At 46.0% G+C, this 18221-nt stretch overlaps 2 protein-coding genes across 2 annotated transcripts in view; one reads left to right on the plus strand and one right to left on the minus strand.

Moving 5' to 3' along the window:
- MAP2K5 (mitogen-activated protein kinase kinase 5) overlaps positions 1 to 18221 on the plus strand; it is a 119752-nt gene that overhangs the window by 78451 nt on the left and 23080 nt on the right. Inside the window, exons 18-19 of the mRNA XM_058033760.1 lie at positions 7974 to 8000; positions 8316 to 8348. Coding sequence (XP_057889743.1) covers positions 7974 to 8000; positions 8316 to 8348 — 60 coding nt within the window. The remainder of the gene's footprint in view (positions 1 to 7973; positions 8001 to 8315; positions 8349 to 18221) is intronic.
- The window catches only part of LOC131089171 (uncharacterized), a 2306-nt gene continuing 1441 nt past the window's right edge, over positions 17357 to 18221 (minus strand). Inside the window, exon 3 of the mRNA XM_058033762.1 lies at positions 17357 to 18221. This exon is cut by the window's right edge and continues 1010 nt beyond it. The gene's annotated coding sequence lies outside the window, so the exon portion shown is untranslated.

Consider the following 18221-nt stretch of genomic DNA (forward strand, 5'->3'; position numbering starts at 1 on the left):
CAGCCCTGGGACACGGCTCCTTCCTCCTGCAGGACACCTTGCCCTTTTTAAATTATCATCATCCTTATTATCGCTGTTCCTCGTTTATTTCTGGCCCCAGAGCTGAGGGGTTTCACAGGATTTCGTGTTTCCCCCTTTGGTTTCTCTCCCCTCCTCAGCCAGCTCTGCCCTCGCCGCGGTCTCTGCCGTGAGATTTAATTCCAGCTCGGAAGCTCCCGTGCAGCTTTGCCGTGGAAAGCGTGGATTTATTTGCTGTATCTTAGTTTGCTAAATAATTGCCTGCCTTGAAATGAAGTTGCTGCTTTCTGATCCCTGCATTAGCACGGTCCAAGGTTCTTTTTGTTCTCTGCAATCCATACTATTGACCAAATTCGGCCTGGCTTCATTTAAATGGAAGCAGCTTGTCAAGGGAAAAAATATTTCCTTAAAGTTGGGATGCGAAATAACCATTTTAGTGTTGTTTTTTCCATTGGCAGAGGCATCCTTTAAGCATTCATTTCTTTGGGGAGGATAAATTGAGGGTTGTTTACAGCATGTTTCCTGGTAAGAAAGAAATGTTTTGTCTTCCAGATCTGTCATTACATCGAACCATTTAAAAGACATTAAACACTGTTCAAATGCTAATACCAAAATAGTGAATGAAATTGTTGGGTAATATCTTAAATATGATAGATTTCTGCAAATCTTTTTGCTTTTATAATATATTCCAGAAATCACTGGCAATATTTGAAGTCGTCTGCTATTGTTTTTAACTCCTCCTAATTTCTTAGCATAGGTTTCACATTGATCATTCCTGATAATTTACTTCAGATACTTTTTGCTTTAATTTTTTTTTTTCTCTCCATAGCCAGAAATTAGTTTGAACTTGAATTTGATTTGCCTATTAGAAACTTGCTGTGAAATTTAAATTTAGTTTATTTTTCCAGAGGTGCTTTCATGTTTGGAAAATTGAGAGATTTTATAAAAATTTTAAAAAGATCTTTTAGGAATCTGAAATATAAGGAGAAAAATTTTATTTATTTATCTTAATCTTCCTGATATTTTTAAATGTAAATTTAATGTTTAAATTATATAGTCAAGTGCAAAAATGGAGGTAGCCAGTAAAATTTTATGATAAGTTTTAATATAATGGTTTTATAGGAAGTTTTGTTATGATCTGAGTATATTTCAACAGTGGATTATTGGTGTGAGATATTGAAATGCTGATGTGTATTTTTAAATTCTAATCCTAAGAATTCCAGGCAGTCTGAGGGAGCAGATTTGTTCCAGGATTTCTTCTGTCTTGTGTGGAACAAGGTGGGCTTTAGGGTCCCTTCCCACCCAAACCATTCCAGCTTTCCAAGAAATGCTGAAATTCCTGCAGAGGTGTTTTTGCAGATCTAGAAGGGTCTCCTGCATGCGTTGGTGGAATGGGAGATGTCCCTGGAGGGCTTGGAAGGAAACTCCTCTCCCAAATCCCATTCCTGCTGTGATGCCCATGAAGGAATTGCCTGAATGGGACCTTGAGCCTGGGATTGGAGTTTCCCTGAGGCAGGAAGGCTGCAGGGGGATTTGTGTGCCCGGGGTGGCCCTTGGAGAGCCATCAGGAAATACTGGATTTACTGGAATTTTATTATCATTGGAGACTGGTCTGGGTTGGAAGGGACCTTTCATTCCATCCCCTGCCATGGGCAGGGACATCTTCACTGTCCCAGGGTGCTCCAGCCTGGCCTAGGACACCTCAGAGATCCAGGGGCAGCCCCAGCAGCACTCAGCGAGGCCCTGCTGGCCTGGGTGAGGAGCAGGTCCCTCCCAGGAGATGACCAGGGACAGCCCCAGTGCTCCTTTGCCCGTTCCCTGGGCAGGGCTGCAGCTGTGGGAGCTCAGAGCGGAGCTGTTCTTCTCAATCCGCAGCAATTGCTGCTCCTCAGGGCTGGGGAGGCACTCGTGGGCAAGGGCACAGCAATCCCAGGATTTGGGCTGTGCCAGAGGCTCAGGAATGTGTTCCCAACAGGAGTGGGGTCACATCTCCTCCTCTGCTGGGTGGTGGTTGCTCAGCACAGTGAGGAGCTCCAGCCCCAGATGAGGAGTGAATAATTTTGAGGTCTGGGCATGTTTCCTCATGTCCAGAGCATCCATTCTTCTGCCAATCCCGTGGAAATTTGGGGTTCATTCCTGAGAGTGCAACACAACCCTCCATGGGCAGTCCAGTGACACAGGAGAGGATGGTGGTGCCTCAGTGTGAGTAGAAAACTCACCTGAGGAACCCCAATTTTTATTGCTCTGGATTTACTTCCTTTCAGCTGTCCCTGGAATTGTGACATCTGCAGTGATCACAGCTGATTTTGCAGCTCCAGTTTTTTTAGATGGCTCAGAAAGTGAGAGACTTCAGCAATCACCATTTTTACCTGTTCGTTTCCAAGCCAGAGGGGACCTGCAGGGGTGTCCTCAGGAGCAGGGGACAATCCTGGTGGAGATTCATCTGCTGCTCTTCACCCCTGCTGCTGCGGCTGGGGGCTCTCAGATGGTTCCTCTGCTTTGTTCCTGGAGAGGTTTCCATGCTGCAGGATTTGAGGGCAGCTGTGAGTGGAATGAGCACAGAGCAGGATGGGGTGGTGGTTGTGGTGTCCTTGCTCTGTTTGCAGGTTCTTTGGGTCTCCCTGGGTTTCTGACTGGTGCGGTTCTCCTCTGAACATTCCCACAGCTCCCTTTGGGGGTGCCCGGGCTGAGGCCCAGGGAAGCAGGAGGGATCACCTGGGGTGGTTCAGCCTGTCCTTCCTGGACATCCCACCACGGCGTTTGTGGATTTTGGGGGTTTGGACTTTGTTGGATCCCTCAGAGAATTCAGTGATTTTCTCCTCGCTCAGTTGTGCTCATTTTCCCTCTCCCATGGTGTCCAAGAAGTTCTCCTGCTGTTCCTCTCTGTTGCCATTTGTGTGGCACAAAAAGCAAGATGTGCATGGAACAAACCCAGTTCTTTGCCTGGTGTCTGTTGGACCATTCTTTGTTCTCCTCACTCACTTTTTGTGGTGCTGGGAGCAAGGCCTGCAGCCACATTTGGGATGATGGTTGACTCTGTCATCTTGGGGACCTTTTCCAACTTAAATCATCCCAAAGTTTTCAACAGCAATTTGCTAAATTTGGCTTTTTTTCCTCATCCCTACTCGTGCTGACCAAGGGATTTGTTGTCAGGGTGTTCTGGTCCTACTCTGGTGTAGAAATTATTGCTGGGAGGAGTTGTTGTCACCACAATCCCTCCAACAGTGTGGAGCTTTCCATGCCCACTTTGTTGAATTGTGTTTCTAAACTCTGATAAAGAGATTTCTCTGAGAAGTGGCTGCAGTTCAATGGTGGATGAAATAATCTCTTTATATAAATTTGTTTGGAGACCTCGGGGAAAAGCAGCGTAATATAATTGTAAGAATATATTTAATATTAAGGTTGTTGTGAATTGTCTTTTTTATTGTGAAATAATTTTCTTCTTTTTTTTTTTTTAAATGTTTTGTGTCAGTGATTGAAATTTGCCATTTGCAAAATCCCCGGATGGGGAAGGGTGTTTAGAATATCAGGAACAAATTAGGGAGGTCATTCTCACTGGTTTGGTGCTTTGACTTCTTGCAGAAGTAGCAGCAATTGCAATTTTGCAAGAAATTGTAAAATTTATCTGAAGATCATCCCTTAATTCCACAGGAATTGTGGAATGGTGGTGAAGCCCCTGTGGAAACCAGAATATTTAGATATTCCTTTACCTTTTATATCAGGGCAGAGATAAAGCTTTTGTCAGTAGGACACAATGTTACTTTTTGCTCCTTTGCTCATTTGTGCAGTTGAAAAATAACTTCTGTCTGCTTTTAAAATCCACAGGAAAATAAATGTTGTCGCGTGAAGCCTCCCTTAAAAATCATAACTGTATGATTTGTTGGTAGATGGGTTTTTCTATTAAAAAAGCCACTAGAAGGAGCTTGAAAAGCAGTATATATGTAAAGAGAAAATTTGCTAACTGCTATGGGAAGATCTAACCCTGGGTCACCTGCAAATCTCTCAAACAAGAGCTCCAGGGCAAGTCCTAATTCCAGGGAGTAAAAGCGAAAATTAAAGCTGTAGCTGGCGCCTCCTCCAAGGTACCCGGGGTGGATTCATTTGAGTTTCCTTGATTGTGCTGGTGCCTGCAATGGGAGAGGGATGGGAGAGGTCTTCTCAGCCACCTCCCGGCCCAGGATCTCCATGGAGACAGAAAAATAACCTGATGGTCTGTCAGAAGTTGCCTTTCTTAACCAGAGGCATTCATTAAATAGGAGATGAAGCAGGAGACAAACTTTGGCATTTTTAACCAACCTTGGGGGGGAAAAAGAAGTGCTTTTTGGAGATTGTGCTTTCTGGAGTGGATTATCCGGGTTCCACTGGTGTTCCGTGGCCTGAGGAGTACTCTGGTAATGGGACAGATTTATTGATCATTTCCCTGTTTCTGCAAATCATGAACTGTCACATGCAGTAGGTAAATCCACTGAAAATACAAGGCAGGTTCAAAAATACCAAATAGTGAAGCTATTTCTGCAAGTTCAGACTGTTTCAGTGGCTTTTGGAAAGGTTGGAGAAGCTTCTGGGCAGGAGGTGCTGGTGATGAGCAGGGCAGGGCTCAGAGATGCTGAGGGGGAGTCTTGGTGCTGAGAGCCTGAAAGTGACTTTTCTGAGGGGGAATGATCATGGAATCTTGGAATGCTTTAGTTGGGAAAGGGTCTTAAAGTTCAGCTGGTTCCCCCCCTGCCATGGCAGGGACCCCTTCCACCATCCCTGGGTGCTCCAGCCCTGTCCAACCTCACCTGGAGCATTCCAGGGGTGCAGGGGCAGCCACAGCTGCTCTGGGAATTCCAGCCCAGCCAGAAATTCCCAATTCCCACTATCCCATTCTTCCCTGCCCTCTGGCAGTGGGAGCCATTCCCTGTGTCCTGTCCCCCCATCCCTTGTCCCCAGTCCCTCTCCAGCTCTCCTGGAGCCTCTTCAGGCCCTGCAAGGGCTTTGGGGATTCCTGGATCCTTCCCTTCTCCAGGGGAACATTCCCAGCTCTCCCAGCCTGGCTCCAGTGGAGCTCCACCCTTGGAGCACCTCCATGTCCTCCTCTGGAATTGCTGCAGCAGCTCCATGACCTTCTGGAGCTGGGGGATCCCTGAGTTGGACACTGGATGTTCTCACAAGGACACCAAATCGTTCCTTGATGCTCTCAAAACATGTCCCGCTTTTTTTTCTGCCTTGCTTTCACTCTGGGTTTTTTGCATCACTGCTACCATTTCACTATTTAAAATTCTTCATGGAGAACATGCAAACATAACAATCTCCTCAATCCCCAGGTTTTTAGGGCATCATAAGGGTTAGGAATACCCCAAATTTTCCAGCTTTTGAGCTGCAGCTGCTGCACTGGGATCCCTCAAGGTGAACCTGCCTCCAAAACCCCTCATCTCCCAGTAATGCACAAAATCCTGGCACTTAGGCAAGAAAACAAAAATGGGACATTTTCTGAGCCCTTTCAAAGCAGCTGTTAGTGCTCAGGAAAGCTGCTGCTCCCCTTTTCCCTGAACTGTGGGCAAGAGGAGAAGCCCCGGCCGTAAAGTTGTCGGCGCTCGGCTTTGGTTTATGGTGGCTGAAGCTGCCCCGTAATGGGAGCTGGGAAAAAGGTAAACAACGTGGTTTGAGCAGTGCTTGAAGCTGCCCTGTGATGGGAGCTGGGAAAAAGGTAAACAACGTGGTTTGAGCAGTGAAAAATCTGCCTAATATAAACACAGCAAAGTTCAGCCCCGCTCCCGAGTTGAAAAATACGGCTGCAGCTCTGCGGAGGGAAGGGAGGAGCAGAGCGTGGCCTCACCAGCCATTTATCCAAGGCAGGGAGAAGAGGTAATCCATCTAGCCGGGGAGTCTCGGTGGCATTGCAGAGAGGAGAGCACAGGAGCTTTATTTAATTGAGAAAATGAATCAATTACAATGATGTTGCATCATCAGATGCGAGGGAAGCGGCGGCGATGTCGTTACAGCGGGTAACAGTGTTAAAAAGTAATTGAGTGTCTTAAGCGTTTTGAATCAATTCCAGGTAGTGGCCCAGCCACCTCAATGCAAAATTTATGAAGATGATCTCCAAATAATTTGTTGCCATCAGAATTGTGTAATAAAGGCTGGTAACGACGTGTGTGGGAGCGGGGCCGCGGCTGGGCCGGGCTCCGCCGGTGTCACGGGGAGAATTCCCTAACACTTGGATTTGTGTTGCTTGATTTTTCATTAGGAGGGCCGAGTGCTTTTATTAGAAATGATATTTTAAATCTTGCTCTGAAATTGGATGTAATCATCCCCGCGTTGGGGCCGCTCCGTGTGACCCCACCTCGATTCCTTTCCGTGACAAGAGCTATTTTTCCAGGAAGGAAATGTGACTGATGATCTGTTTGGCTAAAATCTGTTCCTGTGCTCTAATGTAAAGAAGCTCCAAATCATCCCTATTGAATAAGCTCGGTCTATTTTGTCATATAACATCTGGAAGTGAAGTAGGGGAAAAAAAAAATGGTTTTATAGCCACAGAATATTTCGCTTATTAGCAAAACCAGCAGATTTATTCTGTTGAATTGTAATAGATGGAGATTGACGATTGAAAAATATAATGGGCTCCTTCTGCCTATTTATTATTGCATTTTCTCCTTGGAAAAAACAGAATTATACTCAGGAACTTTGTTTGTGTGCTGCTGATACAGTAATAAGAGACTTGAGGTGTGTAACAGCAGCTATTTCCTTGGTGCTGATCTTCACCCTCCTCTCTATCCCATTTACTGCTGGAAAAGTGTTCCTGGGGGATCCTGAAAGGGGAAAGAGCTCCCAAAGCTGCTGGGAGCCCAAACAATCATCATCCTGGCAGCAGGGAGGGGGAGGATGGAGTGGAAGGGGCAAGGCAAAGGAACGGGGTTAGGAAAGAACATTTTCACTGAGGATCCTGTTTGCATCAGGATTGCGTTGGGTTGCCAACAACTTTGTGTGTGTTGGGGAAAAACAGGTGATTGATTACCCCCTCCATGAGAAATGGGGTGTGTTGGGAAGTGTTGGGAGAGCAGCACCCCAAAATTCAGCATTTTACACAAAGTGCCTGCTCTGTGCTTTGGGTGCCTTGGGAAGTGCTGGGGGAGCAGCGCCCCAAAATTCAGCGTTTTACACAAAGTGCCTGCTCTGTGCTTTGTGTTTCGTTCTTTGTGTGGGGATCCTGCCTTTGTTTCTTCTTTTCCATCGGGGGTCGGGAGATTTTGCAGCTCTTGCAGCAGTGGGAGGGTCTGTTACTGCAAACTCTCCCCCAGGTTGTCCAGAAATTCAGAAGGGCTTGGAGATAAATCTTCCTTTTCAACTTAAAACAACACAAAGTTCACCAAACTTCCCCATCTCGTAGATGGTGGTGCTCTGCTCAGAGTCCAGGGAAAACTGGATAAAAAACTTGGGGAAAAGTGGAGTGGTAGAGGCTTTCCTGAGCAGCAGTAGATACTTCAACCACATAATTAAAGTTTTCTTCACAAAAAAGGGATTGTGAGCAGAGCCTGGCAGTAATCCAAAATTCTAATTTCTGACTATGATTTAATTTCAATTTTAAATAAATCGGTTTTTAATTTAAAAAGAGTGAGCTTCATAACATTAGCAATGATTGCAACATTAAGCCCAGTGTTCACAATCTAGCAATATAAAACATTATTTATATCTGAATCGTAAACAGCCTTTTGAAATGGATTATGGTTTTTCTTCCTATTCTAATACAACCTGGAGGGTACTAAAAAGTGTTGTGTGAAATTAACATTCTGCTGACTTTCGCCTATAAATGAGAAGCGAGCTATTAACATTTGTGTATTTTCATTATGTAAATTGTGTTAACACATGCCCACAAATTGCCACCAGCGATGCAATAATTTTCTCTCAGTGATCATAATGTGTCCAAGTGAGTCATTTTGATTATGACATGCTAATTACATATTGTCTTTTTTCAGATTCAGAAAAACCAGGGATCTTTAATGGTAAGCTTTATGAGTTCAGAAAAAAATTCACTTTTCTTTTTCCTGATGGCTGCTCCCTCTGCATGCTTGAATGCCTTGTTTTAAACTTAGCAAATTGCATTTTGAAGAAAATGCAAACCTTTAACTGCCTGTATTAGATTAGGTACCATTAGAAATAATAGAACATCCTGAGCATCAATGTTTTGATAAGAGTTTGCTGCCGTTGATTAATCTTGCTATATTTTATTGCATTAATGATTTTTTCTTTCCACTCCACTGTAAAGATATTGCATATAGTCTAATACTTTTTTTCCCCCTCTCTCCTTGCCATTGCAGCCTCTCCAGTTATTGCAGTGCATTGTTGATGAGGTGAGTCGTCGTCTTATGTGCTTTCACTCCTAAAGTCATTCCTAATGGAGTGGAAAGCTTATATTTTGTTTCCTAATGAAGCACAATGCCCAACATCCTCCCCAGCACAAGTTGCAGCTCGGAGCTCTCACACATGAACTGGCCTGGTCCCGCTCTCTGCTGGTTTTCTGCTCTAAATATTGAGTTTATCCAAGATTTGGGTGTCTCACGAGGCAGGGCTCGGAGCTGCCGGGGTCCTGGAGCCTCAGCCCAGGGCTGGGAGCTGTTCCTCTGGTGAGCTGGGACAGGCACAACCAAATCTTCCGTGTGGACGTGTTAAAGGAGGTTTTGATGGGCAAAAAGGGCATTTTATCAAGCAGGGAAAATGAGGCGTAAGCAGGAAAGCACCTGAATGCCATCCAAACATTTTTATTCAACCAGAAGGCCACAGTAAAATACTGGGATGCAGGTGTGAGCAGGAGGCTGGATTTCAGTGGCAAAACATCACATTTCTGGAGTGGAACACTCCTTGCATCTCCCACATCCCTCCCCAGCTGAGCTGGAGCCCAACTCTGAGCAATGGGGAGATAGCTGAGGGCAGACCTCTGTCCTCTAAACACCTGAAAAATATTCCAGAATCCTTGAAAAAGTGGGATTGTTTCCTCCCTGAGAAAAGCAGCTCAAAGCCAAGAGACTGAAATCTCTTTAATAACTGTATCACCACTTGGGTCCTTTATAAAAGGCTGCAAATGGTGTGCTGTCAGAAAACAGGAGTTGGCTTCATTTTTAAAGTTTGTGAGGTGGTGCTGCTGGTTAGGGAGTTCCACCAGGAGAACAGGAGACACCACTCTCTGAAGAGCTGCCTCAGCCTCTAGCAGGAGGTCATGTCCAGCTCCTCTGGGTGAGTTCTGGGTGCTGATGTGTCCAAAACCTGTGTGAATCCATCCAGCTGCTTCCAGCCTGTCCCTGTAACTTCTGTTGGGCTTGGGGTGAGCCAGGTCCTCCTTCCTGTTGTCTCCACCTGCCTGGGCTCACCTCAGTGAGTGCTTCTGTCCTTCTGGCTGAGGTTGAATGAAAAAATTCCTTCCTGAAGTGCCATTTGGTGCAGTTACATTAAAATGAGCAACGATCCTCTGTGTCAAGAGAAGTTTTCCCAGTCTGTCTTTGCCCTGGCTCTTGGTGGAGATCTGGTTCTTTGGGTGCTTTTTAGGGAATTCTGTTTCTTTAACCTCTTCCATCCATCATTATTCCTCTTACACACACCTTTGGTTGAGGGGTGGATATTGCAGAGCACCAGAGGTGCCATTGCCACCAGCAAAAGGCCCTCTGCATCCTCAAGGAGCTCAGCTTAAGGCAATCATGTGCTCTGCTGCTGCACAAATCCCTTTTAAATGGGTGCTGCTGCCTGAACCTGAGCTCACTGTTCTAAAGCACAGCCCTGAGGAGCTCAGGTTGGGGGGGATTATTGGATTTGATGATCTTAGAGATCTTTTCCAACCTAAAGGATTCTGTGACCTTCTGGCAGCTTTCACATCTCCTCAGGATCACAACTGCTCCAATCTTCTCACAAAAACTTCAGCCAGGGAACTTTGGGCAGGCTGTGAACATCTGAATACCTTCACCAGTATTTTGGCATTTTTTAGATTATTTTTATGTTCCACAGCAAGTGAAGTCATCATTCAGCATTAATGCTCCTGGTGACAGAGAACAGCTCAGCTGAAAGTTCTTTAAGCTCCACTCGCTTTGGTTTGAACAGACTTGATGTCAGAATGGGAATTTTCAGAATTAGAAATCCTGATTTTGTAGGACTGGTTATTCTGGGTCAGATTTTCCCCTTGACTCCAAGGAGGTCTTAAAATTCCCTCAGTCTTTCCCCTGGAGCCAGCTAAAACTTCAGAGCCTGATCCAGGAGAACCTAGAGATGTTTTACAGTGATGAAATGGAGACCTTGATTCTTTCTGGTTTTATTTCTGGGTTATTGTATTGGTAGTGGTGGGATTTGGTAGAACTTCCACCAAAACTCAGCAGGAATCCAAGTTAATATTAATTCATAGGATTAATTAGTTCAGCTGCCCAGAGCAGCTGTGGCTGCCCCATCCCTGGAAGTGTCCAAGGCCAGCTTGGATGGAGCTTGGGGCACCCTGGGATAGTGGACGCTGTGGAATAAAAATTCCTTGGGGATTTTTAGGTTTTTGCAGTAGCGGGATTTTTGGACCTGGTTGTAAACTCTTAGTGAAATACGTGAAACAGAGTGGGTCGCTTTGGCAGTTTGAGAAGTGTATTTGTTGGTTTTCTAGGACTTCAGTTGACTCACAGAGAGAATGAATAAGCCATCTGAGAAGCAGGAGAATTGAAGCAAACCAGCCAGGCACGGTGGCTCCTCTGAAATCACAGCAAACCGTGCCTGATGGCTTGTGTTGAGAAATGATCTTCTGGGGCTGCTAATGGCATCGGGGCTGGGATTATTTTTTAATGGCAGAATTAGTGAGGAGCATTGTGTGGATGGGATCAGTGTGCCTGCCAGAACCTTTATTTTTTACCATGTGGTGCCTCAGAGTGAGCTCTGATCCAGCTCCAAATGAGCCACGCTCGTCTGAGCACCAATCCTAATTGGAGCAGCATCTCCCACCATGACAGGATCCCTGCTCCTGGCCCAGAGGTGGGATGGACTGGCTGTTCTTGGAGTTCCTCCTGCCACAGCCAGCAGTAAAGGCAGGCTGCTGGTGTTTGGGATGCTGGATATCCCAGCACTGGGCTGAGTTTGTCTCCAGCTCCAGGAAATGTGACATGGATGATTCCCTTTGGGAAGGACACTCCTTGCTGGCTCTGTGAGCCTTTCCAGAGCCTCCACATGAGGGATGGAGAGGGGCTGGAAGCAGGAGCCTGCCTGGGAAGGTGTCCTGGATGTGGCCCTGTTGTTCATGGTGGCACAGCCAAAAATCCTGCCATGGCAGGGGATTGTGCTTCCAGAGCAATAGCTGCAGTTTCAAACCATTCCTGAAAGTTTTTGTTGTCGGAATCTGTTCCAGATACGCAAAAAGAGCAGAACTGGGAATTAGAAATGCAAACCCCAGAGGCCCAGGAGCAGCTGAGGGAGCCTGGAGAGAAGGAGGCTCAGGGGGGGCCCCTGTGGCTCTGCACAAGTCCCTGACAGGAGGGGACAGGGACAGGAGGAGAGGGAACGGCCCCAGGCTGGGCCAGAGGAGGTTTTGTTTGGATATCGGGAAAATTTTCTTTGTGGAAAAGGTTGTGAAGCATTGGAGCAGGCTGCCCAGGGCAGTGGTGGAGTCACCATCCCTGGAAATGTTCAAAAAAGTGTGGATGTGACACCTGAGGACAAGGTTCAGTGCTGAGCATGGGGGTGCTGGGTTGGCAGCTGGACTCAGTAACCCTGAAGGTCTTTTCCAGCTTTGACAATTCCATGATTCTGGTTGCAGATTGGGTACAAAGATCCCAAAAGCCCAAACCCAGGAGCTTTGTGGTTTTCAACATTTCAGCTTCCCATCCTTTGGATCCCAAGGCTTTAGAGGTGTCTGCTCTGCATGTGGAGAAGGTTGGACCAGCAGAAAGCTGGAAAACATCCTGTAGGGTGCTTTAAATATTCCTTAAGCTCTGCAGGACTGTTTTGTTTAACCTTTATGTAGCTGTAGTCCGTTCTAGGAAGGCAATTCCTGCCAGCCCCTGGAGCACTTTGGGCTCCAGCTCTGTAGTTAAACATCAGCTCTGCTTTCCAACCTTTTCTTCTTCCTCACCTGAGAGAAATTAATTTTGGTTTCAAAGGTGCCGTGGTTTGTCTCACTGTAATTGTGATTTAAGTGTTGCTTTTGCTTTGTTTGTTTTTAATTGTATTGGATGAGGGAGGATAAGAACTGGATTTTGGCAGTTTTAAGTGATTTTGTTATTCCAATTCCATCAGAAGCTCGGGGAGGGGAGACTTCCAAGAGCAAATCCTGGTTTGTACACACAGGAGGCAGCATTGCAAAACCTGCCTGGTTGAACAAGCCAGGCAGAAATGAGGAGAAAAATTAATTAGTTGTCCTCATGAATCCTTAGCCTGATAGCTTCATGAGTAAGCAGAGAGAAGATTTCCATGAGTTTCTTGAGCATTTGTGTGAAGTGCCCCCACAGAGATACTTGGTCTCACAAGACTGCAGTTTAATCTAGCTCAAGGACTTTCCAAACTCCACAAATCAAAGACCTCTTTTTTTTTTTCCTTTTTTTTTTTTTTTGTCTCTTTTTAAATCCTTACTCCAGAAACATTTAAGAGCTGGTGGGGTGTTAACGCTGAGCTGTGAAGCATTTCAGTGTCAATATGTTTTCAGATTTTCCTGTGGAAAAAAATGAACTTGCACTTAATCCATGTTTTCTGTACAGCTGTTCCGATTATCTTTTTTTAAATGGGGTTACATATACCCCTTACTTATTGGAATAGCCTTAAAAATTCCCAGGATGTTCAGCTTGATCAAATAACATGAGGAGGGTTCCTGAATTCCTTCACCTTAATGAATCCACGCTGCATTTGCTCTTGCTGTAAATGCAGTAAAAAACTCCACAAGGCTCAGAATTAAACAAGATTTAATTTCTTTTTGGGAATTTTTCTTTAGAGTCTCAGGTATTGATTTAAATGTAGGAAACCTGGAAATTCCTGGTGTTTTGGAGATTTCCATAGGTTATACGCGTGTGTGTGTTTACCCAAAGCTACAATAATTTGTTTTGTGGATAAGCTGGTTTAAGGAATAGTTTTATGGAGACAGAAAGTGTGACCTTACCAGTGTCTGAGATTCAGAGACTTCTACAGGAACAAGGTAAAACCACAGGTAGGAATTGCTGAATAATTACCTTTAGACCAACCTGAGCAAGAACCTTCCCAGGAGAACAAGCTCATTTAATGGTTCCTAAAACTCAATCTTGTGGATGTCAATGGTCATGCTTGATTATTTGCAGCGGTGTTTTATGAAAAAGCAATAAAAACGCTTCGGGAGGGTGCAGGGGAGGAGAGGGAACAACAAATGGGTTGAGTTTTTTGCCAGGTCCCCTCGGTGTGGCTCTGGCTGCCCAAACCTGCTGTGCTCTGCTGCCTGATGGGCGACAGGAGAGGGAGGAATTCTTGGCTTGTTGGAGAGAAAAAGCAATTACACTTGTGGTGGAGGGAAGGTTTAACCTGTTTGTGCAGGCCCTGCAGAGGCACAGAGCCTGGCTGGTGCATTTTTGGGACTACCTAAAAACAGAGGCCAGGCAAAAGGAAGGGAATAAAAATCAGTGATGGTTATTGAAGGGCCTTCGGGTACATTTAGGACATTCCTGCACCCAACAATGGACCACAGGTTTTCATACTTTTATGAGTGTGGTCCATTTGCATATTGGGGCTAATCTCCCAATTACAGCTTTGGGTAATGAAGGAATTTACCCCAAGTTTGCTCCCCCCAACTCACTTTTGTTTCCATCTCTGGGGTCTGAGGCAGTGAGATGTCCTTGATTGCCAGGCCTGGAGAGGAATTGTTGTGTCTGCCCAAAATAGGACAGCAGCAGCTCACACTGTACATGGAGTTTAGAGTTACATACTAAAGAATTCCAGGATTATAAATACATGAAAAATACAAAAGCTAAAATCCTAAAATTTTTAAATATAAAAAGCTAAAATTCTTAAAAATATATATATATAAACTAAAAATCTAAGCCATCATGGCAAGGGGAGAAAGTGCTAAGTGCCATGTCCCACACTCTGGATTATTCCTGCTCCCAATCACTTTTTTCCTCCCTTTTTCTGGGCTCTGAAAAATATCCCCCAGTAGCTACAACCCAACCACCCCAATATCCAGTGGGTTATTTAACCAGGAGCATTCCACGTTCCCAAGAGGGGAATTCTGCTGTTCCCAGGAATTGGGGGAGCAGCCGGCTGGAAGAGGAGCTGGTCCTCAGGAGGGCTGAGGTTTGGAGGGAGGAAGAGGAGCTCAGGAGGGCTGAGGTGTTGAGAGAGAAAGAGGAGCTCGGGAGGGTTGAGGTGTTGAGGGAGGAAGAGGAGCTGATCCTCAGGAGGGCTGAGGTGTTGAGGGAGGAAGAGGAGCTCGGGAGGGCTGAGGCTTTGAGGGAGGAAGAGGAGCTCGGGAGGGCTGAGGATTTGAGGGAGCAAGAGGAGCTTGGGAGGGTTGAGGCGTTGAGGGAGGAAGAGGAGCTCAGGAGGGTTGAGGTGTTGAGGGAGGAAGAGGAGCTCGGGAGGGCTGAGGTTTTGAGGGAGCAAGAGGAGCTTGGGAGGGTTGAGGTTTTGAGGGAGGAAGAGGAGCTCAGGAGGGCTGAGGCTTTGAGGGAGGAAGAGGAGCTGATCCTCAGGAGGGCTGAGGTTTTGAGGGAGCAAGAGGAGCTCGGGAGGGTTGAGGTTTTGAGGGAGAAAGAGGAGCTCCAGAGGGCTGAGGTTTTGAGGGAGGAAGAGGAGTTTGGGAGGGCTGAGTTTTTGAGGGAGGAAGAGGAGCTCAGGAGGGCTGAGGTTTTGAGGGAGGAAGAGGAGCTCCAGAGGGCTGAGGTTTTGAGGGAGGAAGAGGAGCTCTGGATGGCTGAGGTGTTGAGGGAGGAAGAGGAGCTCGGGAGGGCTGAGGTTTTGAGGGAGGAAGAGGAGCTCGGGAGGGCTGAGGCTTTAAGGGAGCAAGAGGAGCTCGGGAGGGTTGAGGTTTTGAGGGAGAAAGAGGAGCTCCAGAGGGCTGAGGTGTTGAGGGAGGAAGAGGAGCTCGGGAGGGCTGAGGTTTTGAGGGAGGAAGAGGAGCTCTGGATGGCTGAGGATTTGAGGGAGCAAGAGGAGCTCGGGAGGGCTGAGGTTTTGAGCTAGGCTGTGTTTTGGGGATGAAACAGTGGCCTTTGAGCCTGGCCTCTGCCCAGCTCCAGCTCTGCGGATAAACGAGTTTCCTGTGCGCACACAGCTTCACACCGAGGCGCCCCCGCGGATCATTTGTCACTTTGGGCGCCTGCTACTGAGAGAGGAGCAGGAGGTGCGGAGATGTAATCATCCTTCACCTTCCTGCCCGGGGTGGAACCATCCAGGAATTCTTTCAAGTCCGGGCCTTGGAGCCACCTCCAGCCGCCGCTGCTGCTGCCAACTTGTTACTTGTCAGAAATCCCCTGCATTAGGGCTGCTCGGGCCTTTTGAAGTAGATTGGCTGGAAAGGCAGAAATGGATTTTTTTTTGTTGTTGTTTTATATAGAGATATTGTTTTAGGAATGCTGTGGAAGAAAGTTGTAAGTGTAAATCAAAAGTCGGGCTTTGATTTTGTTTTTTTATATAGAGAGTGGGGTTTTTTTAGGGTTATTGTGGAAGAAAGTTGGTCTGGAAGGAGTAAATCTGATTTGGGAAATGGATTTTATTTATGTATGTATAGATATACATTTTTTTTTTTTGTGGAAGAAAGTTGTAAGTGTAAATCGAAAGTCGGGCTTTGATTTCTTTTTTTTTTTAATATGGAGAGTGGGGTTTTTAGGAATGTTGTGGAAGAAAGTTGGTCTGGAGGGAGTAAATCTAAATTGGGAAATGGATTTTATTTATGTATGTATAGATATATAAATTTTTTTGTGGAAGAAAGTTGTGCTTGTAGGAGTAAATCTGGGTTTGTACAATATTGTCATTCACTGCTCTTGTTGTAGCTAAATATCATTCACTTAAGAGTTGAGCTTGGTGATCCTTATGGTTCCCTCCAAATCAGAATTTTCTGGGAGCCACAGTGCATTTATTACCTGTAATTGCACCTGGCAGTATTTCTGGTGCATCTAAAACTTACTTTTCTAGAAAAAAAAAACTAAAAATCACTATTTGGCCACAAAACAAAATGCAGCTACTATAGAAAAGTAAATACATTTTTTGAAAGCTTTAGTAGGAGAGAAGCCTAAAAATTCTTTAATTTTGGGGGCTGAGGTGACAGGGCAGGACGGCTTTGCAGAGGGCAGGCATTATTCCTGCAGTGCTGCCATTTCAGCATCCAAGGAGGAGCCAGGAGCCCAGAGGAGCTGCTCAATGCAGGCAGAGGAGCTGGGTTTGCTGTGCTGGGCTCTGCTAACTTCCCTCCTGTGGCCCTGCAGCCACAGCACCATGGCAGCTCCTTCTGCACAGACAGAGCTGAGGGCAAGGATTGAGCAGGAGCATTTAACCCTTCCCAGAGCAGCGGGAACGAAACCTGCTTGGATTTGGGCAGCCCCTGCGGCAGCAGGACGTGCTGGTGGAGTTGTCCGTGGTTCCATCCGTGGGGCTGGCCCCAAGGGATGAGGAATGTGGGTTTATCCCAAGTTTTCCATCACCACCTTGATGGCGTCTCTCCAGCTTTTCTCCTGTTCCCTGGCTCGCTGTGCACAGCTGGTTTGGAGAAGTCAGAGGCTGCTCTTGTCTTCTCCTGCAGCAGATCCCAGTGGTGGAAATGGCCCTTGGATGCTGAGGGAAAGCTGTGAATCCTGGTTTTCCACTGAGAGAGGTGGTGGCATTTCTGCTGCAGAGGGTTGTGATAAATCTCAGCCATTTAAATATGTTCTTAGAAATATTTCACTATCCAGGAATTGTGTGGTGGGTAACATCCCTGAAGGTGTGGAAAGCCTGAGGGTTTTTGGTGTTTGTTGCCAGTCAGAAATTACTCCCAAATTTCATTGACATGAGAGTGTTTCCAAAACAAAATAAGCAGCTCCAACCTGTATCTGTTGAATTTTCTTCTTGAAGTTATCCATGCAAACCTGCAAGCTGGACAGGAAAAGGAGGAAGGTGCCTTATCCATGTTTATTTGTGGATTTGCTGGGCATTATTTATTTCCTGACCTCAGTAGCATCTGTGCCACTGCTCTGCTTAGGGAGAGCAAACAGAGCAGGAGAAGTTCCAGATAATCAGTTGGAGGAGTAAGTGAGGATAATGCTGGGATCTGTAATTCAAGCTCATATTGCAAAGGTTCCAAAGGATTGGCTTCTGGACGTGCTCTTAGGTGGTTCTTTCTTCCTTTGTTCAGATCTGTGAGGGAAAAAAGGAAGATCCAGGTCCTGATGTTGTTATTGCTGCCTTCAGAAGAGAGGGATTGTTCAGTGCTCTCATTCTCAGGTCTTCATTTAGATAATGTGGCTTCCCCTGACTCCAGGGAAGTCAATAAGGTTTATACCAGAGCCCTGGCACTCTATAAATTAAATATTAGGAGCAGCGTTTGAAGTTTAAACCCTCCCTCCTCCTCCAGCTCGGATTTTCTGCCGCTTTGCTTTTGTCTTTCTGCCTGAGCACCTTGCTGACAAGTGCTAATAACAAAATGCCAAGAGAGGGTCCAGTCGGAGTTACCACCCATTAAACATTCTGAACTTGTCCTTTTGCTCATAGATTGTGCATAATTAATAATTAAACGGTTGCAGTTGTAATGGGTTGACCTCCTTGAACTGTTCATTATTCACAAGGCAAAGGCATCACTCAAACTTTTTTCCTCTTGCCCTTCCCTCACTCAGTGTGCACAGCTGGTTTGGAGAAATCAGAGGCTGCTCTTGTCTTCTCCTGCAGCACATCCCAGCTGTGGAATTGTTCCTTGGATCTTCTCCTGCAGCACATCCCAGCTGTGGAATTGTTCCTTGGATCTTTTGCAACAGATCCCAGCTGTGGAATTATTCCTTGGATCTTCTCCTGCAGCACATCCCAGTCATGGAAATGTTGCTTGGACCTTAGGGAAGCAGCCAGTCCTGGGAATAATGTTCCATGTGTCCTCGCTGCCATTTTGGCATCATCCCCATTATCGAGGTCTTTATGGCACTGGTCAGAAGCTGTGGCAGCTCATGAAAAGGAAAGAAGCTTTTCCCAGTCAAAATTGAAAATATCGTTCCTCACTCCTTTAAAATCTTGGATTTCTGCTGTCTTTCCCTCTGTAGTGTGAATTCATTGTGTAGGTGGGGAAATCAGGCAGGTCA

The sequence above is a fragment of the Melospiza georgiana genome, chromosome 13, assembly GCF_028018845.1.
Source record: "Melospiza georgiana isolate bMelGeo1 chromosome 13, bMelGeo1.pri, whole genome shotgun sequence".
Classification (NCBI taxonomy): domain Eukaryota; kingdom Metazoa; phylum Chordata; class Aves; order Passeriformes; family Passerellidae; genus Melospiza; species Melospiza georgiana.